The sequence below is a fragment of the Melanotaenia boesemani genome, chromosome 23, assembly GCF_017639745.1.
Source record: "Melanotaenia boesemani isolate fMelBoe1 chromosome 23, fMelBoe1.pri, whole genome shotgun sequence".
In the NCBI taxonomy this organism is placed as follows: Eukaryota; Metazoa; Chordata; class Actinopteri; order Atheriniformes; family Melanotaeniidae; genus Melanotaenia; species Melanotaenia boesemani.
Window position 1 is genome coordinate 20,548,346 of NC_055704.1, and position 27,914 is coordinate 20,576,259.

A 27,914-nucleotide genomic window follows, 5' to 3' on the forward strand; every position below is an offset into this window, starting at 1 on the left:
TTAGGGAAGCTGGTTAATCTTCTTGTGTGAAGTTAATGAACAACCGTTTTCAGCAAAGACTAAATAAAGTTCAGGTTGTGTGTAGGCTGGCAGCTCTGCTGTCACTAGTGAGGTGTGCGCCATTAGGTAGCAGTGATCTGCAACATTGATTGATTTTGAATTTATGTGTTTTCTTTCCAAGCAACTTGCTACCTTATAAATCAACAAATTTTTGTGCATTGAAAATTGATCATATTTATCATAAATCATTTATTCACATATATGATGTATGAAAGATTTTTTGGCAAAGGAAGCTCCAGATTGTGGCACAGGAGTCCTAAAGTTGATTTTAACAGAGTTTAAAGTGAACAAAGCAAGAAAACGAGTAAAAATCACAACATGCCGCATGTGTGACAAAAAAAAATCTCTATGTAAGTAATTTTTAGTGGTAAAGAAGGTATTTTATTTCTAATTTTTAACCCCACTTGTAAATTTAACTTGCCGCGAGCATGGTTTGTTTCTAATACTAAAATAAGAAAAGCAGAAATATATGGTAGAAACAAAATACTGTAGGCTGCATTCAGTCTTGTTAGATGAGCTTTTAAAACTGCCCACATAATCAGTTTTAATAGAGCATGTTTTTCTTTTGAAAACATAGAAGTCCTGCATCCAGACCGCAGAATAAGGTCTGCATTTTTTTTTTAATGAAAACAGGCTGACGGTGAAAAATATGTACGATAATTTTCTGTCTCTGAAAGTCACCCAGATCATTCAATGTGCACGGTGATCAGATGACAGCTTAATTGTCAATTTAGAATTTTTATTTGAGGTGACAGCAAACCATGCAGCGCCGTATGTGAAGCCCTCATACTCAGCAGAGACATTTCCCAGCATTAAGACATACAATAGGGCTTTCATGAAGACTGTAGGGAAACTAGTACTCTAACCACACACTCTGTCACAGAGCTGGGTGAGCGTGTGTCTATGGTTAGGATTTTCAATGTATACCACATGTAGCGACCATGTATTGCCTGATATGTTTTCAATATGGAGGACGAGAGAGGAAACCATTATTTTTTTAACTGAATACTATATTGTTTATATTGAATGTCTGAAAACACAAGTGGTTAAGATGATAATACAGCTACCTTAAGGCAAACCTTGTTTCTCTTTGTCCTTATTTGTTTTCTCTTTCCTCTCTCTCTCATACACAAAACTTTCTGCAGTAAAATAAATGCTCTGCTCTTCTCATCGATCTGTTCTATATATGAAACTCTACTCCAGCTGCCAAAAGCTTGAGACAGAGTTTATTTCCTGTACGGTAAAATAAAATGTCTGAACAAGTATTTGTGCTGCAGCCAGGGTCCTGTCGTCAGGTGACCTGCTGGAGTAAATCTTTCTAGTAATGTCAAAGACGATGCCAAAAACCTGCCAGGCCAGCCAGAGTGTGCCCTGTGCACATCCACACAGTCACAGACGCACATAAACTCAAACATGTCATCACATTCAGTATGTAGAAACATGCACCGAAACACACATAAACGATAAATGAGAAGTGACAAAATGCCCTCACTTTTTTCCACATTTTCAGTAATTTCCTTGTGTTTTACCTCATTTTGCTGACACACACACACCCCTTTGAAACAGACTTAGCAATGGATGGTTTTTCCTTTCATTTGTCAGATGCACAGTTGTACCCATACGCTCCATCTCACCTGTTCTTGCGTCATGCTGTGCAGCTGCGTAGACCAGGAGGCGGAGTCAGAGCGATGATAAGCAGGGGGCGGGGCGAAGTCCTGCAATATGATTGGGTCTCGCTCCTGACACAGCGAGGTCAGGTGACTGATGTATAGCTTCAGTTTATTGCGATTTTGATTGAGATCCAGGAGAGGAGAGAGAATCTAAAGGGAAGGAAACAGAAATCTTTTAATGCAGCAAACAAATAAACTAAAATACAAGTTTGTTTAAGGTTTTTGCTGGAAAATAGTTTGGAAAACAGATGGGCATGCAGAGGTGGGCAGAGACTCACAAATCAAGTTAAAAAATAAAGTGGCAAATATAAAAAAATGGACATGCATCATTGCTACAGTTTATCCGCCAGTGTTTATGTGTATGTGTGTGTATATATATATATATATATATATATATACACACACATGTATAATTGTGATAGGTTAACCTACATTATGAAAATTAGTGTCTGTGAGCGTTTTTGTGTCTGCCGATGTTAAGCGTGGGAACGAGGTTGAGGGAAGTAAAAAAAGATATGTGCATTTAAGCTCTAAGAGACAGGACCTCCCTAGGAGACGTTCGAATGCATAAATACTCACAGATAAGACATACAGACCATAGTATTCTCCTCGAGGAATACCAGGATTTAAGTGCAGAGGAAGCATGTTAAGAGGGCTGTTAGTGTGAGTCTTTGAGTGTGTGTTAGTAAAAGTATATTTAATCCCTGCAGTGTCTGTCTACACCTTGTGTTCTGTGCTCATCGTCACTCAGCACACACAGTTGTGAAGGTAGGATCCCCTCACTCAGCATGGTAACATCATCCTCTCTGCCTGAACTCCCCCTCTGCTTGTTAACCTGCAGATTTCTTTAGTATTTATGTACGCGAACTGGAAACACTGCCGCTTACTTTTTATTACTGATGAATTTTATTTTGACAGATGTTGCATAAATACACTAAATGTAGTCACTATTCTGGGTCAATAACACAATTTCTTATAAAACATATGCTCCTGATTTACTGGCATGTTCTCTTTGAAGTGTTTCTAAAAAAAAAAAAAGAAAAAAGCATATTTGTGCTCAGTATTGCTATAAATCTGTAGTTCCCAACCTGGAGTCTCTAGCCCAAAGAGGTCCACAAATTGGGGCTGTGAGGTTTTCGCTGTACAGAGCTCATGTGATTATTTAAAGAAAGGCCATGTCCATGCAGAGATGCTTGGGGACCTGAAAACACTTAATTTTGAAATCAGATCCTAAAGTGAATAAATGGGGGTTATCAAAATCTGCTATTCTGTTATATTTGAAAACATATATCCTTTTTAAAAAATGAACAAAAACAAACAAACAAACAAAAGCTATTTAATAGGCAACACTTTGTGCATCCAATCAATTTTCATCCACATACTGTGTGGCAATAGGTGCCATTATGAAATGCAGTATAAATAATCTAAGAAATAGATTAGATTTTGTGTTACTGAGTTGTTCAATTTTCTAAGGTTTTATTTTTGTTCTCATATGAATTAATCTTATACCACAAACACCGGTTTAATCAGCCTAAACAATGTTCAGAGGGGGGACCTTTTTCACTGCTGCACAGCTAAATATGCATGCAGCAGAGCACCTGTGTGATTGAAGTTCGGAAAGAAAGGCTGTACCAGACATAAAGTCGAACATGCCACAGAAGAATGTATGCGGAAAAAAGGATCCATATCTGTTGTCTGGAGACAGTTTTAAAAGGTCGGATGTGGACCGAACTATTATTTTACTGCAAATTTTTACGAGCTTAAATTCTCTCCAGAGAGAGCAACTCAAGCAATTTGCTGCACCTCCCTTGCTGCAAACATGCTTTAGAATACCAAATGACTTTATGAAACTAAGATCAGCAACCTCCACATCGTCAGGTAAAACTGCAAAACTAGAGAACGCTTGAGTTTGATGTTACTGTAGACACACAGTTTTGAAGATAGTTTTCATTCAGCATGGTAACATCATCCTGTTTGCCTGAACTATGACAAAAAAGCAAGCAATGAGATAACCAACGTCACCACAATCCACACCCAAAGTAGTAAGAGGGAAAGACTGATTCTGAGCTCCAATTCTCATGACAATAGAATTGGATATTCTTGAGCCTGGTTCACCAACAACGATTTTTTTTATCTTATGAGATTTTTTATCTGGTCGAGACCTCACACGTGAAGATAAAAAAATCCGTTTTGATCATACTGTGTGTGTGTTGTGCTCCGATAATGTAATCACAGAACAACACACACATGATGTTGCTGTCCCGCAACTCATCTACAATCTAGTCCTCCGAGCCCGACAAACGTTGAAATGTAGAAGAAGAACTATAGCAACAACCGGCAAAAACGAAGAAGAAGAAACATAGCAACAACTGGAAAACACAACACACAGCATGAAAGAGGATATCTAGGACGAGGGAATGATGGTGGTCTTGGACCTGTTGTTAACAGACAAACACAGAAATGATAAAAATAACAGACTGGAGACGGTGTGAACACGGACTTTATTTACTTCCTTGTTCTCCAGCCAGCTTGCTCTCTGATTGGCTACATTCCGTACCACATCACCATCCATGCAGTCACAATGCACGAGTCGTCGGCGTTCCTCAGAAATTGGCTCCGAAATATTGAACATGTTCAATATTTCCCATTGTGGGCTCCGACCCGTTTTTGAGCGGATTATTCTGCTCATAACGCACCACAGACCAAATGATCATTGTACAGGGAAATCTCACGATGATCGGGCGTTTGCCGTCCAAGGTCGGCAAGAGGCAAAATGGGACAAAAACAGCTCAAAAATCGTTATGTGTGAACCAGACTTTAGCCAAAGTAATGCAGTATTTTGTCTGTCAATTAGTGGAACATGTAAATAAAAAGTAATAAAACATGATAAATAACTTTGGTCATACAGCCCAGCACTATTTTAAAATCTTTTCGTATCAAAATTCCTTTTTGCTTTCAAACATCCTGACATTACTATATTTTACACTACATGAAACTGTCAAAAACTAATTTTGTCACTTTCCATAAACATATAAAACGATCCGTTGCTTTGTCTTGAGTACTTTTGGTATTTTTCATGAATAAAGTAGAAAATTTTCTTGATTCTCTGTGTGCAGCTACCAACCTCAGCTTAAACAAAGACAGAGTAAATAAAACTTTACATACGAGACTCTGCATATATTATCATTCAATAACTTCATGTGTTTGAGAATGCTGACAAACAAATGAAAGGAGGTGGATGTGGGTGATGTTTGTGGAGAACAACCTGTGCACACTCTTATCTAGCAACACTGCTACGACAATGAAAGCTGACAGTAATCAAAGTGACTGTCACTAGTGATTCTGAGTCCTCACCTTATTTCCTGCGAACACAAAACACACACACATGCACATGAAGTGTAATTTTACATTGTTCCAGCCAATCTCTAGTGGCCACGTGTAACTCCTACTTGGATCACATCTGGCTGTTTCTTATATTCACACATGCAGACACTAATTATATAAACCCTTATATACACCATGTGTGAATACACAAACCACATATACATTTCAGTAAAAAAAAAAAATCACACACTTATTTAGTGTCATTATCAGCACTTCAATAGCTCTAGTTACAGTTTTTTTCCAGTGAAAACCTGCCAATAGGAAACAGTCCATAACAAATTATATTACTGACCATTTCCCTTCAGTGGACAGAGGAAGGCAGGCAGAGAAGCGAAGGGAAATGATGGTGTTTAAGACTGCAGGGATACTGCCCATTCTGTGATTCAAAACATCTCTGTTGCTGTAAGTTAGCTGCAAAGCAACATGAACTGATATATAATACAGAAATATGTGAAGACATTTCTCATGATTTGGCTTTTCTAGCCTAAAATAAACTCAACATCTGTGCTACAGCTGTTCCTTCACACTTTCTAATTCATATTATTCTGTCAAACAGCTTAAAAACATCCCTGTCCACACTTTCCAGACCTGCAGCAAAGCTCAGCGGATCAAATACAAGACAAATGAGAAACAGGCAGAAAGAATGAAGGGAAGAATTGGTGCTATAAGGAAGACATCTGGAGAGAGATAACAACAACAGTGCTCTCTCTTTTTCAAGATCTGTCTAAGTGAAAAATGAGACTGAGTATAAAAGCATAAAATATGGACTAAAACTTCTGAGTCTTTTCAGCACTTTGATTTTAGCCATTTTTCTTCAGTACAAAACATTGTGCATCTAGTCTGCTATAGTCAACAAATGCAGTGTGTGTGGTTAATGAGTCTGTGGTGCTTTCCTGTGTCTCACTGTGCTGTGAAACCATCCCATAGGAGACATCACTTTATACAGCACTGTGAGTCAGTGTGTTTGTGCAGCTTTATTAGCCTCCCATGCATCCTTACCAGATTCTTACTGTACTATGAAAGAACTCCAATGAGAGACATTCAGATAGCTGTGCTGACCGGTTGTCATGTTTAAGAAAAAATCATCTAAAGCCACATGATACGGTGAAATCTGCACTTTTCAGTCTCCCACAGAATCCTGAGACTTGTGCATAAAAGCAGAAATACCAACATTTGTCCTGGAAAAGCATCTTAGTGGAGTCATAAAAAGTCCAATCATACCTGCAGGCTTGACCCATCTGGATGGCAAAATATGCAGAAAAAAGATAAAACTAAAAACTAAACGAAAAAACCCGGCTGGTTTGGTAACGTATTAATCTGAGTTATCTGTTGAGCAAACATACCAAACATCTGCTTTTTCCAGGCATTACAATATGACCCCTTTTCTGAATATCAGGGTGGAGACATCTGGAGCTCCAAGAAACTATATTTTCACAAAAAAGTTGTAATAAAGAGAGTGAATATTTTCCAACACAAAAACTAATCGAACAAACAAACTGTCATTATGTTACGCTGATGTATGACACCTCTTGCTAGAATCAACCAAACCCAGGGTATTAAAAACAAGTCCTTCAAACATGGGCTGTGCCCTCTCTTGTTGCCCTGACGACAGCAACCTCACAGAAAATTATGTCTGCGTCCAGGTTTTGTCTCCCAATCAATGCTTATTTGAGCCAGAGTGGATAAAAACACCCGAACACCCTGATTACTCTAGAGCCATTTGATGCAGGTTTAAAGGCTAATTAGAAACTTTCTGAATGTGCTCAAAAGCCAGATACAGTTTTATCAGGTGTAAGTGATCAGAGTGAAACAAAGAAAAGATAAAACCATGGCCTAATTTTTAAAACACAAGAAAACCTCTACTTCATGTGAAGTCATTTTTAATTGGTGGAACCTTCCCAAACCAAGATGATGAATACTTTTATAAACCTTTTGTTTTTTTTTACTTATGCATTTAGCACAAATGAAAACCATTAAAATTTTAAAATACCATTAAATGTCCTTAACAATGGTTGGTGTGTCTTAAAACTGCTCTCCTGTGTTTCTCCGCAGCAGCAGCTGTATCTGAAGCATTGCATTCTCCGGCTGCAGCACAGAATCCCCTCATAGAAAGACACACAACCACTCACTGTTTGGATGAAATGTGCTATGACAAATTACCCTCCTTACACACCAAGAGGAGGGCGTGTGTGCATGTAACGGCTCATAGAGACAGAGAGGAAAAGAGGTGGCGTATATGGGCTGGCCGGCCTGCCTTTCTCAGCAGGGAGGTGCTACCTCTAATTAATAAGAAGGGTCAAACTTAGATCCGATGGTGAACCTTTGTGCTTTTAGCATCCCGATGGGAAATCCTTCTGGAGGAACTGAGCAGCACGAAAAGCAGCATGTGCTCCTCATATGTGGCGCTGCACTCTCAGCAAACCGATACATGCTTTTACTCATATCAGCCAGAAAGTTAATATTCTTTCAGCATTGAACTGTTTCAAATCTTTAATGTGTTTTTATTTTATAGGACAAAGGGACCTTGCTAAATTATTAAATCACAGAAACATGTAGATTTACTTTAAAACAAAGCTAACAGAGACTATCTTTATCTCAGGAAAGATGCTTCTAGATTTGATGGATTTTAGAAGTAGAAGGTTTTTTTCCCCCTCTTGCTTGACTTAAAGGCTGTCAAGTAGCTGCCATCAATGATCTGAAATACTGAACAGTCCCATTGTATGCTAAAATATATCAGTACGGGTGCAGATTCTGAGGAAAAACCTTCCTTTTGACTTGACAGTTTGGCAGTGTGGTGACGCTTTCATATTTACCTCCAATATTGTGCACACTAAAGTGAAATACAGTGAGAACAGAAATAAAGGTGCTATGATTGACATGAGAGTACGAAAGAAAGATGAGGAAGACTGACAGAGGTGCAAAGGCGTTAATGAAGGCTGTTTACAAAAATAGAAGAAACTATTATCAGACTGAAAAAATATGCAGATGATTAAAGATTTGAAATTATAGCTGTGCTTGAGTGATGAAAAAGATGGGGAAAAAATAGTTTCAAACCACAGTGATACCACAGATTGATGAAACAAAAGTCATCAAAGACAAACTACACGAAAAGGACATCCAAACATGACCGGACCGAGAGAGAATATGCTCACCCTTCTGTACAAAATGGTGGACTGAGGGTGAGGAAGAAGGCATGTGATTGGTTAGGCCCAAATGCCCTCCTCATCGTCCTATAGGTTAGTTCAGTCCAGCCGCAGCGTGAATTTAGAGAAAGCAGGAAGTTAATCGGGGACAGATACTGTGAGAGGAGCGCAAGCTGGAGTTGGTTAAAATACTGGCTGGTAATGTTAAAACAAGAACTAAGTAGAGACATAAGGAAACAAGATACTCTGAAATGTAGCTCTTGCTTTCACATAGAGATTCACTGTCCTGTCCTGGGGAGGAAACCTCACCTGATCTGGGGAGGGCTTGTGATTGTTAGGTTGCTCTGAGTTTGGAGATGCCACCTTCAGATGGTCGTCCTCATAGTTGTCCGCCATCAGCTTCATCCTGTTCTGTGTCTGCAGGGAGAAAAATTAAAATCATTAATAAAACCTTTGATTTATTTATTTTTTTTCAGAAGGGAAAAGTCTTTCGGGGAGCATCATGAGGAATGTGTGAGTGTGTGATCTGAGGGAAAGTCCAGTTTTCAGTTTCTTTAGAAGTAAATTTGCAGTTTGGAAGAAGAGGTTTTTGGATGACTGCCATTAGCTTTTGCCTTGACTAATGCACAAATTCCTCCAAACTGTCCATCTGCTTTTGAGTTTAAAACACCAGGTACTTGTGTTTTGCACATTTTAAACTATTACAAATGTGCTCGTGCACAAACACACACACCAACAATTACACATACAGTCTCTGACTTGCCACCTGTTGTGTATCTTGTTAACTGCTGCAGAAGAATAACAGGCTTGTTAACTTGTCACTTGGGGGGAGGTCCACAAAGACTAATATTAGACTGTAGACACACAGACCTGTAAATCACCTCACACACAGCACACACAGACACTTACAGAAGCAGCTAAACATTTGCATACAATCTGGATATTTTTGCCCCTTTTTCTTGTCTTGCTTCATCTTTAATGCTTACTGTATTGTTCTCATTTTTTTCTTTTCAAATTCTTCCCTCTTTCTGCCTTTTGTCCTCATTTTACTGCTCTGTGTGTTTCACACGTTTTAGTTATACTTCAGGCTTTCCAGTAGGCCTGTAAAGACAGGGGGAGTTAGAGATAAAAACCGAGGAGGGCGTGAATCTAAATCTGTCGGTCTTGTACAATTTAAATCCCCTTAGCCTTTCGCTGAGCCCTGCGAGGAGCCGGAGCTTCAAGAGACCAGACAGACTGAGGTTTTGTGTGCATGTGCAGCACAAACGGAAAAGATAACGTGAAATTTCGAACATACTTTTTTGAAAGCTAAAATGAAAGATTGTGTGAAATATTGTGTTTCTGAAAACATCTAACACTCAGTGTGTAAGTGTGCCTGTGTGTTTGGTAAATGTGCACATTATTAATGTTCATAGCATCCATATTTCAAACCCTGCTGCAAAGGCATATTTTTTGGGAGGAAAATATTATACATAATGTTTAAATCATGAATATTAAATCCTTGCTGATACACTGATTGAACAACCTGAAGACATAATTTTAAAAAAATGTATATTCTATAATTTCTTACAGTACAAGGCAACAGTCTTTAACATATTTTATATGATGAAACGTGATGGTTTAGAAAAGTCTGACTATATGTTTTATGACCTTAGATGCATTTACAGCAAGAAGACCCCACCTGTGCAGTCTCTGAAGTTGTTTCAGCACATTACTGTTTTACATCTGAATGACTGATGACAGACAGACTTGTGTTTCTGGGGCCGAATCTTCTCCTTACTCTTCTCTCAAGCTTTAACTAAAATTTAACTGCTAAAAAGTAACTGAAATGAGACAGAACAGCATAAAAAGAAATAGTATGAACTCTCAAAATAATGTTGCATGTACAGGAAAACGAATGCCAAAATATGTGGGATGATTTTACAACAGAGCCATGTTATATTGTCCAACAGACTTTGTAGAAGATGATGTAAAAGGTCCAGAAAGATCGTGCCCAACATGAGGATCGAACCCATGACTTTGAGAGGAAGAGTCTGAACTAGCCTGGCTGTACAAAAAAACTGTTCCGTTTACACTACAGCTCTATTTAGACTTTTCTTTGCCCATATGCAATACATATAGGATTTTTAATGAGTCTGGACTGTGCAAATCCAATTAGTTTAAAATCCGAGCCAGGCTACTTTCATATGTGGTCCTAGATCAGATTTGTATCCGATCTGTGCGGAAGCGACCTCAGTCTGAACAGTCACGTCGCATTTCATCTGACTTTAACGTCACAGAAGTCAAAAGGCGCAATTCTGCTGTTTCACAATATTTGGGTTTGGTAATCTTGGTAAACGGGTTCGGGTTGGTAAAATTGGACCCGTGCAGGACTCTGCTCAAACGAACTCGGTTTCACTGTCTGTACATGCCTTTGCACAGAAGTAGGAGCCACTGCTCCACAAAAAGCCATTGTTAACATGTGTGCTTATCAGTTGGGCATAATTTTATTAGTTCAGAGTGGGCAAATACTTCCAAATTGATAAACAGACTTGAATCTTCCATTACATCCATAAATACTATGCACTGAGTGATGTCATGTTATCCTCTGCGCATGCGTGTCACTTTAGTAGGATGAAGTTCACATTGAAATGATAATGACCGTGCAAAAAACAACAACAAAAACAAACAAACAAACAAAAAAACTCAGATTTCATTAAAAATGGCATTTGCACATTAAGATCTGCAGTGTGAACGTAGCCACTGACGAGTAACTGAACCTTGTCTCTGTTCTGTCTTCCTGATTATTCATACTTTACTGTTGCAAACACTCAACTTTGTGTTTTTAACACCTCGGGCCCATCAGCTAATCTTTTGTCCTAAATCCACTACAACAAAATACGTAATTAAACTAATGGTGACTCATGTTGCCAGAACAGACATGAATACCATCATCCAGCAATACAACTAGATGTGTGAGCTAAAAACCATTTTAAACACTGAAAACTGCATATACAAAGTCTACCTGTAAATTTAGCTTTGACACAAATGTCTCTCATACTGTATTTCAAGATGGAAAGGGCCACTCCATATCAAATTACTAAGAAGTCACTATATTTAACCACACTTGCAGTCTTGCCAGACTGTAAATCTACTGGGTCCTATATCGTGAAGGAAACAGTCAAGATGTAATGATTAATGAAACCCTATGTTTACGTCTCACTGAGCTTTCTGGAGATCAGATTAAAGTTGCTCAGTCTGCTGCTGAGTTGACAAAGAAATGTGTGGCAAAGTCTCCAAAATCAAAGCGCCCAACGTGGGGCTCGAACCCACGACCCTGAGATTAAGAGTCTCATGCTCTACCGACTGAGCTAGCCGGGCTGAAAACATGCAATTTTATCCCTGAACCCCCTTTTTCCCCTCATCATTTAGAGCTTGTGTATGGATGAAAACGAAAGCAGCTACAAGAGTCAACGACTTTACAGAATCATAAAGTTATGTCCATCAACACAACAAACCACTACGCAGTCTTTCATCCTCTGAAACGCCTTTGTATGTTTAATCATTACTACACTTTCAAGACCACATTTCACTGTCTCCTCACCATGTTGGTTATTCTACAGCATTGTTTTAAAATTGTTCTATTCGTCTCAATTCTCTGTAAAGTTCATGAAGCCCTGCTGTGACTGTAATTATGCTACAGCCTGAACATATCAGGACATCTTGTATCTTGTATCGCTTGTGTTTAAAGTAAACAAAAAAAAAAAAAAAAAAATCCCCCAAATGACCTCAAGACCACAAGCATGAGATCACGAGTCTCATGCTTAACTGACTGAGCTTCATGGGCCACCAGAGGACCTTTCAATTTCAGTCTTCCCAATTTCACTCTTTTCTGCTTCTCTTCGCTCAGCAGCATCTTTGACTTCAGACTTTAAGAGATGTATTTGTTAAAAAATATGTATGTAATAAAACAGCAACTATAACAAGACAATAACGAGGATAAGTATCTGATCTCTTCTGCAATTTCTAACTAAATCTTCTTATCCTTCTGCAAACACTCTTCATCTTACTTAGTCCCTTTTTTTCTCCTTATCTAAATAATCCAGATGTCCTCCTATTTCCCCCTTTTTGTCTTATTATCATACTTCTTTCTGATGTTCAGTATTTTTTTTATGATAACATCTCTACCTGCAGTAAGAACCAAATGTTCATTTTTCTCTCTTACGCCCTTTACTCAAGACTCTTTCTCTTTACTATGGCAACATTTTTTTAAAATATTTTTTTGTTTTATTTTATCATCCTATGGTCTCTGAGCTCCTTGGCATGCCAATCCCTTTTTAATAATACAGCTTTAGCTCTAAACTGCTATCAAATCATAGTACAATATGTGAACATTATCTCTGCAAAGGCTAACTCTAAAGCAGAAAAAATTCAGAGAGGTTTTAGTCAAGACGGTTCAGATGTCATTTGAAATTAATTAGTGGAAAAAATACAGAACCTAGTTTGAATAAATCACATGACCTGTTAGCAAACAAGCCAATAAGCTCGCTATGCTAACTGACTGATAAGTACGTTTTCTCTTCTTAAGCAAATCTCTTTGGTAAATATGAAATGATGGACAATCCAGAGAATATTAAACCCTAAAAGCTAATTTAATCCTCTTAACACTCATCAAAAACCTGCTTAAGTGCAATATGAAAGTACTTAATTAGCATTAAATCCCATTTACGATGGAAGATGAAGACGTTGGAGCTGGTGTTAATTGGCTCCAGTTCAGCTTAGAATGAATGGGAACATAACACCTGGGTGTACAGTACATGCAAATTTTCAATGTGGATGCTGTGGTTGGGGCAACAAAAAAGGGGCAAGGTTCATTCTTTTTGTCTTTACATGACTACCGACTGTTAACGTCTCCCAAGGAGGCTCCAAAACTCACTGCTACAGGTAATAATAATAATAATAAAAAAAAAGGTTTATCAATATATATTTTTCAATGTTTAACCTGTTGTCCAGACAACTAGAAGCTATAGCCCCGTTTCCACCTGTGGGTCAGGTCGTTATGGGATGGTTTGGTGTGATTTGTTTTTTGTAATGGTTCATTTGTTGGATGATTTAGGTCAAATATTCTGGTACCCTTTCTAATTTTTGTCTCTGAAAATGCAAAAAAAAAAAAAAAAAAAAAAAAAAAAAAAAAAAAAAAAAAACATACAAACCATACATGTTAGTGGAAATAGGGCTTTAGTCGCTATCTTGCTATATAAGGTAAACATCCCCAGTCTAGTCAGAAGTGATAAACTAGCCTGATTATCTCAAAGGGGCGATTATCACAGCCTGCAATATATAATGTAAAGCCTCGTCTCTCCTATGGAAGGTAGAGGTATACTAATCTAGTGAGGTTTAATCCACAGAGCACTGATGAGAAACCTGCTGCTACATGCTTTGGAACAGGTTTAATAAGCTCTTTTTTATGAGTGTACCCATGTATACCCATGCCACTTTTGGAAAAAATTTGTACTTGAGACAGAAAGAAGGAGATGGGATAGTACAAGAGAAACTCCCTTCAAAAAGTAGAAGAAATGTCCTCATTTTCCTCTCTGGCCTTTTTTTATCTTCACTCTAATTGTCAGGAATGCTGACCTCAGCTAACTTGTTTCTGTGTCAAATGTTTCTCACTTAATCTAATCATCACACTATTATTTCACTCCCCCTTCCTCACACTTCCCCTCATCTTCACCTCCCCTCCACCCCATCCACCAACCTCCAGCTCTGCTGTAACCTGCTGACAATGAAGAGAATGAGAAACAAATGAACAAGAGAACTGCTGACTCATGCTTGGAGCAAAATTATTTCTTTATGATAAGGCTCTGGGGAATATTAGATTATTATTTCATCCTGCTTTGCGGTGGTGAAAGAACAACCTTTGTAGATATCAGTGCAATTATCAACATAGAAAATTGCTGAGTCATGGCTGGAAAGTAGCTATTCCATCATGATAACCGGTCTAAATTAAATTATTTCCCCCATTTCTCTATCAAGAACAGACAACTGTTTATAAGTAGAACATTACAAATGATAATGAAGTCGGCCTGAGTCGAGCACTGTGGGGAATTATTTAATTGTGACAAGTCTCTGCCATGTAATAAATCAGATTAATATTTTTTCAATTATCAGTTACAAGAGAGATAATTATAATTATAAGAAAAGTGAAGATAAATTTAGTGCAAAAAGGGAGAGAGGAGTGAATCGCTCACAGATTAAAGAAATCTGAGCATAAACTGAAGATCTCAGTCCCAAATAAATATTTTAAAGGTTTGATGTGGTCGGAGGTGTCAGCTTCACCACACAGTTTAGCTGTGGTTAATATCATAGCAAAAATGTAGATAATATTCAGTTGGAGAGCACTAAAAGTGCCCACATTAAAGCCATGCAGGTGTGAAGGAAGGCAAAGGCCATGAGTCTGTAGATGTTTAACAGATGTCTTTCTTGCAGAGACAGATGGTGGTGTATATTCCTCACCTTCTCCCTACTCTAGTTCTATTTTAAAAAATTACAACCACCACTCTTTTTACTTTTTGCTTTCTCACACTCCTCATTACAGCTTCACTTCCTTCCTCCTCCCTCTTTTTGTCTGTCCCTCCATGACACTTTTGAAGGAAATAAAACCTGGACGGGAGAGGAAGACTGTGAGAATGACAGAGGAGAGGAGAGTGAAGAGAGCTGAGGTCATCTTGATCTACCATGTCCTGCAGCTGCGGTCAAAGGCCAACATGCAGGCAATGTTTTCACAGACGTGGACATTCTTCAACACTCGCAGGTGTTTTTATGATTTTTGGGTACAAGTGCCACAAATGCATATTCTTTTTTTAGATTGTATTCACTAAGTGCTGGTACCCTGCAGAAATCAAATCAAATGTATCCAACAGCTTCTTGTCAACTTCTTCCGAATAACCCATTAATTTCAGTCAGGTGTGTTAGATCAGGGAAACAATGAAAACCTGCAGGATACCGGCCCTCGAGGACCGGACTTTGACACCTGTGCAGTAGGGACAGTGTTTTATTCTTGACATGCTTAATTCTTCCGTCTGTAAACATAGAGCTGATGTATCTTGGTAAAAAGTTCCATTTTTGTCTCATCTGTCCATAGGACATTCTCCCAGAAGCGTTGTGGCTTGTCAACATGTAGTTTGGCTTTTTAATGAATTGTTTTCAACAATGGTTCCTCCTTGGTCGTCTCCCATTAAGTTCACTTTGGCTCAAACAACGACGGATGGTGTGATCTGACACTGATGTTCCTTGAGCTTGAAGTTCATCTTGAATCTTTTTAGAAGTTTTTCTGGGCTCTTTTGTTACCGTTCGTATTATCCGTCTTTTTGATTTGTCATCAATTTTCCTCCTGCAGCCACGTCCAGGGAGGTTGGCTACAGTCCCATGAATCTTTAATTTCTAAATAATATTTGCAACTGTAGTCACAGGAACATCAAGCTGCTTGGAGATGGTCTTATAGCCTTTACCTTTAACATGCTTGTTTATAATTTTCTTTCTAATCTCCTGAGACAACTCTTTCCTTTGCTTCCTCTGGTCCATGTTGAGTGTGGTACACACCATGTCACCAAACAGCCCAGTGACTACCTGTAGCCTATATATAGGCCCACTGACTGATTAAAAGATTGTAGACACCTGTGATGCTAATTAGTGGACATACCTTGGATTAACATGTCCCTTTGGTCACATTATGTTCAGTCTTTTCTAGGGGTACCATCATTTTTGTCCAGGTCTGTTTGATGAGTTATTTTTTTTAAATAATTCTGTTGAAGCATGGTTGAAAATCAATGTCTGACTTTCACTGGTTAAATTTTATAGAATTTTTATTTAATTATTATTACTTTTGTCAGATTCAAGTTATTTCTGTGCCCATTGTGAGTTTTCTTTCATTAACCGAAGGGTACCAACAATTTTGTCCACGTGTGTATATGTAATTATCATTGAACTCAAAGTGATTCAGAGATGAACTGAAATTATAAAGAAAACTCAGGACAAATGATCAAACTGTGCAGCATAGTTTGATAACTCGTAGGAGGAATGAGCTCAAATCCATCAGACGAGCAGGACATCAAAGGATGATTAAATGGATGATTTGTGGCAGCGAACACTGAAGAATATTCAGTCTTTCAAAAGTCTAAAAAGATATTATACATCAGCTTAATAATACTCATGTTCAGTCTGTAGATACTTTCCCATCAATATTTGTCAAAAATAACAGAAATCCATGTTAGAATTTAATATGCAGAGACTTTAAAAAACATCTGTGGATAATTTTAATACATTTTTGTAAAACAGATTTTACTTATTTGTGAAGGGTTTTAGGAGTTTTATTTATTCTGTGTTAACAGGGTTTTAGATGGAGATCCACAAAATACAACCTTGTCACAACACAACATAAGCCTCAGTTGAAGTTAACACAGCAAACAAATGCGCGCACACACACACAAACACACACACACACACAGGAATACCGAGGAAGTCTCAGTCTCAGCTGTGTTTCATCACAGAGAGGGACAGAAAATTACGACACTGCAGATGCATTGGTGCAAAGCTAAACTACTCACACCCTTGCATGTACAAGTGCGCACACACACTCGTGGCATCAGACAGTGGAGTCTCTGTGTCGTTAGTAACCACCTTCAAGACCCCGAGGTGTCATAAACGACTTCAAACAGAACAGAGAGAGACGAGACGGAGGGATGAGGAAGGAAGTGAGAGAAGAGTGAAGCTTGTTATAAGGATTTCAGTGGACACAGCCTCCCTCTGGTACCCTCTGCTTCTCACTTTAACACATTTTAGACACCCTACGGGACAGATTCCTTTGATCATATGTATGAAGTTAAAGGTTTCCCAAATGCTAAGGTGATGTGTCCCGTATGAACTACAAGTAATTAAAAAGTAAATGACTATATGTATGCTTTGTAAATAAATATATTTAAATGGTTTGTTTTTGGGATGGATGGATGGCTTATGAAGTGACAAAAAAAAGTAGAAAAAGAAATAAAGGTAAATACTTTCTATTTTTTCTCCTATATCCAGCCGTCCCCTGTCAAACAGAATTCAAGCCAAAGTCGTCCACTGCACTAAATTAACAGCTCAGTGGGGAAGCAGGTAAATAAACGCAGTACCACATGTGGACAGATGAACAGGTAGAGTCCAGCAGGGGACAACGGTGAAGACGAAATCCACCAAACCCCCAGCAGGCCCATATAGTAAGGAGCTGGTTATTTCACTAGACCCAGGAGAAACTTAACTGTGTGTGTGAGTGTGTTTGTGTGAGTGGGTGTGTGTGAATAGACCTCTGTGTGGAACCACAGAGGCATTTGGTCATGTTTATATCCTTGTTTTTGGCCAGAGTGAGTGTGTACAAAACCATGTGTGTACATGAACTCAGTTCACACCGATTCGTACCGGGGAAGTGACGCGTAAGATCTTGTGTGTGTTGGTGTGTATATCTGTGGACAGAACATTCTCATAAATACAAATTCATAAGAAAACCCCACCAGCAGAGATTTGGGGAAGATGTGAGGTTTTTATGTGTGTGTAATGAGTGTAGGAGTGGTAGGTTAGTCCTAAATTTACTCTTTGTGGTTGGAGGTTTGCAGTCACATCTGGAATCTGCTTCCCTTGTTTTCTTTACTCCCTGCATCACTGCCACCTCACCTGTGCTCCCCCTGCTCGTATTTACCTCTCTCCAAATTTGGCTTCTACATCCTCACCTCACCTCTGTTTTTATTTAGTGTGTTCCATCGTTTTTCCACCTCTTCTGGCACTCATCCTCTCCCCTTCACACATCTAAACACCTGATCAAAAGCCTTTCCTGGCTTTCCAGTTGATGTCAGGGTTTGACTGCTCAGTCGTACCTGCTGTTTGAGCTGCTGAACCAGACTATCCTTCTCCCTCTTCAGAGCTGCCACCTCTTCCTGGGTTTTCTTCTTTTTGGATGAAGAGAGCTCCAGCAGGGCGATGTTGGCGTCTTTCTCACTTATGGCAGCCAGCAGCGCTTCTTGCCTGAATAGAAACAATGACAGATGTTTGAGTAAGTAATTTTATCCAGATAAACTGCAGAGTTCTGCTTCCTGCTCAACATGATGGAACAGAGCAGAAATATTAAAATATTTATAAGTTATCCAGAGGAATAGGAGCAAAAGATACACAGCACAGACAAAAACCCAGCCATTTTCCATGTTTTGAGGGTGGATACAAAAATTCTAGGATGGATTATCTTAAAAATGGTCAGATTAAAATATACTGGCTATGGTAATTTAGGTGAACTAACAATTAATTTTATGGTGAACATATCGGTCAAAATAGAGATGCAATACTTTCAGTCTATACTCCTAATTATTCCTATCTCTATAACAAAAATACAAGCAAAGAAAAATGAAAAAACATTGTCCTAAAAGAGCTTTAACTTTAGCTTTTCTTACAGGAACACTTATACGCAGTAAAGCTCAGTGACATGATGAAAACCTTGGTTAATGCCTGACTCAGGAACCCAGCAGAAAGCTGATGAGACACTTTTTATTGTGTCTACATTGTCAAACTGGCAGCTAAAGCCGACAGTTTAAGTAAAATCTGACCATAACTAGTGTTTTGATCTTATTAGGGAAAATCTCAAGCATCAGAGTCATAAAGTCTTCTTAGAAATGTTGTATATACATCTTACTTCGCCTGAGAGTATGAGTTTGTACATGGGGTACATGGTACTAATCATCTAGGTGGATTTAATCTGGATTCTTTTGTAATATGAAGGCACCATGAACTGGAAACACTATAAAGTTTCTTTTTTGTAGTTTTTCTTTTTCAAATTTAATTAATTTGCTTCTAGGCAAGGCAAGGCAGTTTATTTGTATAGCACATTTCATGTACAGGACAATTCAAAGTGCTTTACATAAAACAAAGACATTACAGATATTTAGAATAGTAAAAGGCATCAACACATAATCAACACATAATCACAATAAAATAATAAATTACATTAAAATGATTAAAAGCAAGAAGGTAAGAAAGTTACCGTGCAGATTTCATGCATAGGCACATGAGAAAAGAAAAGTTTTTAACCTGGATTTAAAAATGTCTACATTTGGGGAAAGTTTAATCTCCACTGGCAGTTTGTTCCATTTGTTTGCAGCATAACAGCTAAATGCTGCTTCTCCATGTTTAGTCTGGACTCTGGTCTGGACTAGTTGACCAGAGTCTTTGGATCTAAGAGCTCTGCTAGGTTTATATTCTCTGAACATATCACAGATGTATTCTGGGCCTAAACCATTCTGGGATTTGTAAATGATCAGAAGGGTTTTAAAATCTATTCTGTGACTGACTGGAAGCCAGTGTAAAGATTTCAAAACTGGTGTGATGTGTTCAGATCTCTTAGTCCTGGTTAAAACTCTAGCAGCAGCACTCTGGATGAGCTGCAGATGTTTAATGCTCTTTTTAGGAAGTCCTGTTAAAAGACCATTACAGTAATCCAGCCTACTGGAGATGAATGCATGGATGAGTTTCTCTTGGTCTTTCTGGGAGACTAAACTTTTAATTCTGTTGATGTTTCTGAGCTGGTAAAAAGCTGTCTTAGTGACAGCTTTGATATGGCTGCTGAAAGTCAGATCTGAGTCTATCAACACTCCCAGGTTACGAACTTGGTTGGTAATTTTAAGAGCCCGAGTCTCCAGGTGTTTACCAATGCTGACTCTCTTCTCTTTGCTACCAAACAGAATAATCTCAGTTTTGTCTTCATTTAATTGTAGGAAATTCTCCCTCATCCAGGTGTTTATTTGCTCCAGACACTGACACAATAAGTCTATTGGACTGCAGTCGTCTGGTGACAGAGACACATAAAGTTGTGTATCATCTGCATAACTTTGATAACTAATGCTATAGTTTTGTAATATTTTACCCAAAGGGAGCATATACAAGTTGAACAGAAGAGGTCCAAGGACTGACCCCTGGGGGACTCCACAAGTCATGGCCACTCGCTCGGATTCATAGCTGCCGATCGTAACAAAATAACTCCGGCCTTCTAAATAGGACCTGAACCAGTTAAGGACCGCTCCAGAAAGTCCAACCCAGTTTTCCAGCCTGTGCAACAGGATTCTGTGATCTACAGTATCAAACGCAGCACTGAGATCCAACAGAACCAGGACTGATACTTGACCAGAATCGGTATTCAACCTAATGTCATTTAACACTTTGACCAGAGCTGTTTCAGTGCTGTGATGAGGTCGGAAGCCGGACTGAAATTTATCAAGATTTCCACTTTCATTTAAAAAGTCATGAAGCTGGTGAAATACAACTTTTTCAATAATCTTGGAAATAAAAGAGAGGTTAGAGACAGGTCTATAGTTGTTCATTACAGAGGCGTCTAGAGTCCTTTTCTTTAGGAGTGGCTTAATAGCCGCTATCTTTAGTGACTTGGGAAAAATGCCTGATGCCAGCGAGCTGTTAACTATCAGTAGGAGATCACTTTCTACTGAGGTAAAAACTGTTTTTAAAAAGTCGGATGGTATCATGTCCAGAGTGCATGTTGTTGATTTCAAATGCCAAACTGTTTCTTGTAGGACTTTTAAATTCACCATTTTAAATTGTGACATGACATCAGAATTATTTCCGGGTTTTAGACACAGACTAATTTTCTTGTTTGACTGTGTGGAATTAATATTTTGCCTAATTGTTTTAATTTTTTGGCTAAAAAAGTTTGCAAATTGGTTGCATTTCTCAGTGGAAAGGAGCTCTGGGCTTATCTGTTTAGGAGGATTTGTAAGTTTTTCAATCATAGCAAACAGAGTGCGAGAATTGTTGACATTCCTGTTAATCATTTCAGATAAATGCAGCTCTCTGGCCTTGCACAACTCATTGTTATAGTTACGCAGGCTTTGTTTGTACAGCTCATAGTAAATTTGAAGTTTATTTTTCCGCCATTTCCGCTCAGTTTTTCTGCATTCTCTTTTTAGGCTGGTAACCACAGTGGTGTTTCTCCATGGTGTTTTCTGTTTGCTCAAGTTGCTCTTGATTCTTATCGGTGCAACAGCATCCATTACATTCAAGATTTTCAGATTGAAATGATCCAGGAGTCTATCAACTGACTCTGCACTGGTTGTTGGTAACATAGCTATGGCCTCCACAAACTTAGCACTTGTTCTTTCATTAATGTACCTCTTCCTAACGGAGAAGCAGGTTGGTTGAACATTCTGAGTGATCAGTAAATCAAACAAAATACAAAAATGGTCAGACAAGGCCAAGTCAGTGACCGCAGCAGAAGAAATATCAACACCCTTTGAAATAACCAGGTCCAGAATGTGACCTCGAATGTGGGTCGGTTGTTTTATATGTTGCCACAAACCAAACATGTCCAATATGGAACAAAATTCCTTGACATTACCATCCGTCATGTTATCTATGTGAATGTTAAAATCCCCAGTTAAGATGAAATGGTTACAATCAGTAGAGATAACCGACAATAATTCAGAAAATTCATCAATAAAATTTACACAAAGTTTATTCTCATACTTCACTGCAAACATATGTTGGTATGTTTGCAGCTCCCAGCTCATTTACCTTGTTTATAAAAAATAACAGGCTCTCCTGCCTTACAACAAGACACTGATAGAGATTTTAGAAATGTGCTTATAATAAATAAATGAGAAAAAGTTTTTATTTTTTTAAATAAGAGACAGGTTTTATTCTCTCTGTATAAGTACATAACTTTCCTGCCTCCATACAGCTCTCCGGTCTCTATCTTGAGCTGTCTCATCCCTATCTCTCTCTCTCCTGTCTCAATGGGGATGCTGACAGATGACTGACATTCCTTGTGGTTGGGAAGCAACAAGTCACATCCAATTCATCCCATCAGCCACAGATTGGGCTGTGCTGACACCCAAGGTTAAGAATTCTGAGAAATATGTTCATTTTCGGTGGGAATCTAAATCACAACACATTTTCAAAATCCCACATAGCTTAAAAAAATTGGGCACATGCAAATAAACAGAAAGTTGCAAATATGCCCGTTAGCCTTCTAATGCTTGTTTATCCAGCATTTGACTCAAAAATGAAAGCTGGCTCATGTAAGTGACATGTTTGAGAGGTAAGTGGGGCAGGTGTAAAGACTGAGCACCTTCCACCAAAGCCAGATTGTTACTGGCAACATGAGAAGTCTGCTTCTGTTCAGCGGTGGTGAGCACCTACTAACAGAAGCCCCACAAGATACAAATCTTATGTGTTGGAGGATGTGCTGCAACAAGTCTGATCTATGGCAGCTTCAACTTGAGCCAGATATCAGAGGGCACCTTCAGAGAGTCCATTCCTTGGTGGATGAGAGCTTTTTTTGGCATCATGGCTTATACGTATACATGAAGAGACATTTAAGGACCCAGAATGATGAGACAAAGATGCCATTCCATTTTCGTTCTCTTTCTTTTGTTACTCAACACACAATTACACTCTTCTCTCTCCTGCTGGTACACAAACACACACACAGATACAGCGCTGCAGTGAGGAATGCAATGATGAGAACATCTAAGTGAAGACAGATTATGTGTTTGGACTTTGTGGAGACCCACAGATTCTTTGGTCAACCTCATGGACCAAACTGTCAGTGTGCAAATTTCCCATCATGCATCTGGCCTGCAGGGCCTGAAGGAACTTCCACTCGGGTCTGTAGATCATTTAACTGTCAGACTACTCAGTGTTAATCAGTGAAATACATTTTTAATTGGCGATTTGAATGAAACATTTTAATATTTTAACTATATTTTTGCATATCACAGTTAAACGAGACATTCCTCTAATTTGTCTGATAGAGATGCCTTTTTTTTAATTAAAATGAAAATCAATGTTTCAGAGTTGCTGATAGAAAATTATTTCATACTGTAAACCAAGGGGACCATTAATCTTTTTCAGTATTCTAATTATGTTTTATGGGAATGTAGTACATTTATTGAAAAAAAATCTGTTTTTCTGGTTTTATGAGAGTTTACAGAAAAAAATATCTGTTCAGTTTTTCTGAACTTGCAAAATGAATAAAAAAAAGAAAAACACAGGAAAAAACATGTAATTGGTAATACAAAACATGAATGCATAAAAAAATGTAAAAATAGAACAAAACCACCAACAGTGCTTGCAGTTTGAGAAACTCTGTGTTTAACATCCATTTTAAATTTACCTAGAGAGACATAATGGAGCCTTGTTGATGCCAAAGATGCATTCAGTCATACAACCATTATTTTAAAACCATTTTTCATGGTCTTGTACTATGACGTTACACAATCAGTAGAAAAGAAAAAAATGCATAGACTTGATATACAAATTTATTGTCTCTGTTTGTTGAAAAAAATGATAAAAACATGGACCTTTTAATCCTTTTCCTCCAGACAGTAAGACACTGGAAACAAAGCTGTAGTTTTTCCTCTTTTCATACAAAAACCTGTACACTCACTCGAACTCACATGCACGCAGAGAAGCTAATGGAACGTTACTCTTGTTAAAGCTAACAGTGCGTCTAGTTTTATACCATATCTGAGAGTTACCTGCCAGCACACGCTGCTTATAAACCGCTGGCGATAAAATGATATTTATTCCAGATGCACTTGTCTAATTCTGGCCCTCTCCCTTCATCTGTCGGAAACACACACAAATACACACTTAAAACACTCTGCTTGGCCTTCTCCAGCTCACAAAGCTAAACACGTGCTTGTGACAAGTGCTGGCTGTGACTACTGCTGTTGCTATGTAATCAGTAAGAAACAGTTTCAAGTGCAGCACTCTTTGGCTAAATCTTAAGATAATTCTGCTGTCAGACAGCACTTAAAACACAGTATGCTCTCAGCACTGCTGGCAGTCTGTCGCTATCATAGAAAATAACAAAGACAACGGAGCCAATAATGGGAGGCAGAATAGTTCCCAGTGGATACGCAGCTTTAGATCTACAGTATAACTCCCCTTTCAAGTCTTTCTGCCATGATTTGCGGAACAAAAAGGGAAATATGAAGGCCTACTAACAGTAACTGAGGAGTAATAGCTTGTTAACGAGGTTAGCTTTCATATACTTATGCTTCCATATCTAGAAACATCTTTTGTTTTAAATGCTGTGATGAAAATCTCTGTAACTACTTAGCTGTGTAAATTTTGGTGTATTTTTATATGTTTGCCTCACTATTATATATTCATATATTCATACAGTTAGTTTAGATCTATCTTTTTTATAGGAAATATAGGTGTTTCCAAGAATCCACAAGCACAGCTCCATATTAAAACACAGATAAACTACATGGCTTCCATAACTTGTTCTTTAAATTCTCTAGTGGACATAAATTTGACTTTTTTTTTCTTTCTTGGGGTATAAGTGAACTGATTTGGGCGTATGATAAAATTATGTGTGCCCATGTTTATTCATGTTACACAAAAAAAAAGTCATCTCTCAATTCTTCCATATATTGTCATGAAAACATAATTCTTTGCTAAGTTGTCTGAGTTAGGAGCTTTATTTTATGTTTAAATGATTCATAGGCCAATCTTAAGAGGCTCAACAAACAAAAAAAGTCTCATTCCAATGAAAATGGTCTGGTACAAGAACTAGACTGAAAATGAAAGAAAAACTTTGAAAGACCTTCAGAAAATCTTGAGAAACAATAAATTGGAGCACTTTAACACGTCAGAAGCAAGTTTGTATCTTTGGAAAGAAAGTCTAAAGAAATGAGAGGCGATTAAAGACTGTTGTTTTGCTTTTAAGCCAGACCAAAGCCAAGGTCTGCTGAAGGGTTTCTGATGTTACTTAAAAACAACTAATAGAAGGTTTTCACATAAGCCTTTCAAGCCAGGGAATTTCTTGTGCACCGCCGAGCTGCTTCTGTTTGGCATGTGCATATTACTAAGATAAAATAGTGGCAGGTTAACAAGGACATCTTTTGTCTTTTTGACAAACTATAAGAACACAGAAAAGTGGGAAGATGTTAAAGGAGCCGCTGTGTAGGCTTTTTACATGAATGGAACTATAATTGGGAAAGAATTACTGTAGACAGAGAACCTGTCATGATGTTAGTTTTACAAATTAAGCTGATTTGATTTCAGCCTTCCTGTGATGCATTTGTTTTCTAGAGAGGTTTACGCAAAGCAGTGTGCTGTCTAAACATCTAGTTGTTAGAGTACTATGGGCTCAATATCAAGTCATAAAGATTTTGCAGTTTTAAATGAATGTTTGCACATAATTCCAAAGTTTGCATATGTAAATCCAGCTTGTCACCATGTAAAAACAATCTGTGTAAAAAATTCAAGGTTTTAAATGTGCAGAAAAGGGTTTGCATGCTTGTAAAAAAGATTTGTATTTATGGGAAAAAAAATTCTGTTGTGCAAACCTTGTTGAATCATAGCGGTCTAATCAAACACTCCAAACTTGGTTGAAATGCTCACAGTGGCATGTTATTGGTCACACATTTAAATTATGAAATGATTTATCATGAAAGCATCAAAGTTTAAGAAATCTTGTACAATCGGTTCTTCTGCTGGCGACTGAAGTGTAAAATCCCTTCTGTGGAGGAGAAACTCTGACTTCCTGGACTGTTTACAAAAAGGTTTTATAGGTTATCTGCAACAGGCTGAAAAATGTTCCCCCCTGCCGATGATGGTAGCGTGTAGTAAACCTGTCATATGTTTATACGAACATTTCACTGAACATTTACAATTCAACAGGTTTTCATTTCCAGTTTTATTCTTGTCCCAGTTCCCTCTCACTTCCAGCTTCACTCCCACCTTTTTACACTATCTCTCACCCACTCTCTTTCTCTGCCCTTTCCCCTCCTCATCCGTCACTCCTATCTCTCCACCTCTTCTCCTTCTCTTTCTGTAAAGAGGAAGGGAGGAATTCTTTCCGTCGTTTGGCAGTCGTGTGCCATGATGTCATCACCGTGGCGACAAGGCAGATAGTAAGCAGATATACACAAAAGCACCAGGCACCTGACCCCAACCCCAGCACACACACATATGCGGGGGCTCTCTCCTTCCTTAAACCACTTAAGGCCCCTCACTTTATCAGAAACACTGATGCCTGGTCTTAGATCACTCGCATATTTCTACACACACAAACACACACACTAAAGCTTCCCATCTATGCTGTGTTATCTCTTTCATGCGGACGTTCTTTAAAGCAAACTAGTGTGTGTGTGCTCAAGCTGTGCATTCATGAGGATGCACTTATATGTTGTGTGTGTGTGTGTGTGTGCATGCTCACGAGTTGTGTTCAAGGCTTTTTCCTGTTCATTTCCATATGTCTATGAGTGAGGTATGGGAGAGTGTGCATGTGTGTGTGTAAAGTAGATTCAGTCCAGTGTGACACTGAGCAGTCCCTGCCTAAGACAAACAGAGTTATTTTAGAAATAATCCCTTTTCTCTGCTCTCTGTTTCCAAGCAAACAAAATAGCTCTCCATTGTTTTCTGTGACACAGTCTGCTCCGGTTACATAGTTTACTTTTTAACCCCTGCACTATGTGCTGTGTGTCAAGCTCAACCTCATCTCTGTGATTTTTTTTTTGTTTTCCCTCTTCATGCGAGACTTTAGAAAACAACTCAATATTTTTTGTGATACAGAGCAATTGGGATAAGTTTCCCCAAGAGTTTTCTTCACCCTTGCTGACCAGTTTTGAGAATGATTGAGTTTTGAGGTGAGTCAAATCAGCAAACTCACTCAGCTGGCGACAGGGGATTTAGAAAAATGTGATAATTATACACAATAATCACTGAAACCATGAGTGCTATGTGCTTTGGGTTTTCTTTCAACAAAAGCACACAGAAAAGGTTTCAAACAACTTCAAAACAAAGTAAATCAAGCTCATTCCAATTCCCAGATTCTAAGATAATCATACATAAAATCTACTGAAATTATGCAGCAGCTCAAGGACACTCCATCTGCTCCACATTAGGCCATTTTAACTGTGCAGAGCAGCTCTTTTGCTAATTGACTGGACCAAAAAAGCAACACATTTCTGAGCAATAATAAAAAAAAATATGGTGGCTTAATTTTGGAGAAAAAGAGCTGATTATGGTCATGTATTTGGTGATGTTGGTTTGTCTGTCTGTTAGCAACATCACTCAAAAAGTTATGGACAGATTTTAATAAAATTTTCAAACTCAAAATCAAATACAATCAATGGCTTGGAGGAGGTCTGTGCTCTCTGAATGCTTCTAGTTTTATTAGTTTTAGAAGCTGAACTCCATTAAAACGGCAAATATCATTTAATAGTGTAGAAATATCTTCAGCGGTGTTTAATCACTACAACTTGATTTATATTTAGTTGTGGACGACTGTAGAAAGAAAGTAAAAATGCCATCTGTTCAAAGGCAAAAAGATCATTTTGGAGCAACAGGAAAAGTTAATGACTTCCAAATGCTGAAACATCCCTGAAATTTTTAACCTTGTCAACTTGTCCATATGGTGCTTTAACACATTAGAAGACTAAGATTTAGACTGCTAGGATTTTAAGGCATGAAGAGATTTTTTACAAAGAAAATGAAAATATTTCACAATGGGAACTTTTTGTTGAGATTGATGGAGTTTTAGAAGTCAATTAATGCAAAGGAAGAGAGTCTAAGAGACGTGAACGAGCCTGAATGAACATAAAGCTAGAAGTGGAAAAAGATGACATTACCCCTA

General features: G+C 38.2%; 1 protein-coding gene and 1 non-coding gene across 10 annotated transcripts in view; both read right to left on the bottom strand.

The window, feature by feature from the left end:
* Positions 1 to 27,914, bottom strand: part of LOC121634478 (ELKS/Rab6-interacting/CAST family member 1-like) — a 142,229-nt gene that overhangs the window by 20,570 nt on the left and 93,745 nt on the right. For 7 of the 9 annotated variants that reach the window (XM_041977132.1, XM_041977133.1, XM_041977131.1 and 4 more), the window contains 3 exons: positions 18,142 to 18,289; positions 8,567 to 8,674; positions 1,695 to 1,880 (listed from right to left, as the gene is read on the bottom strand). In XM_041977132.1, the coding sequence (XP_041833066.1) occupies positions 1,695 to 1,880; positions 8,567 to 8,674; positions 18,142 to 18,289 (442 nt within the window). Of the gene's footprint in view, positions 1 to 1,694; positions 1,881 to 8,266; positions 8,345 to 8,566; positions 8,675 to 18,141; positions 18,290 to 27,914 lie in introns of those variants that run through there. The other 2 variants (XR_006009236.1, XR_006009237.1) reach the window with 1 other exon arrangement.
* Positions 11,545 to 11,617, bottom strand: trnak-cuu. Its single transcript has one exon. It is a non-coding gene; the product is annotated as a tRNA-Lys (tRNA).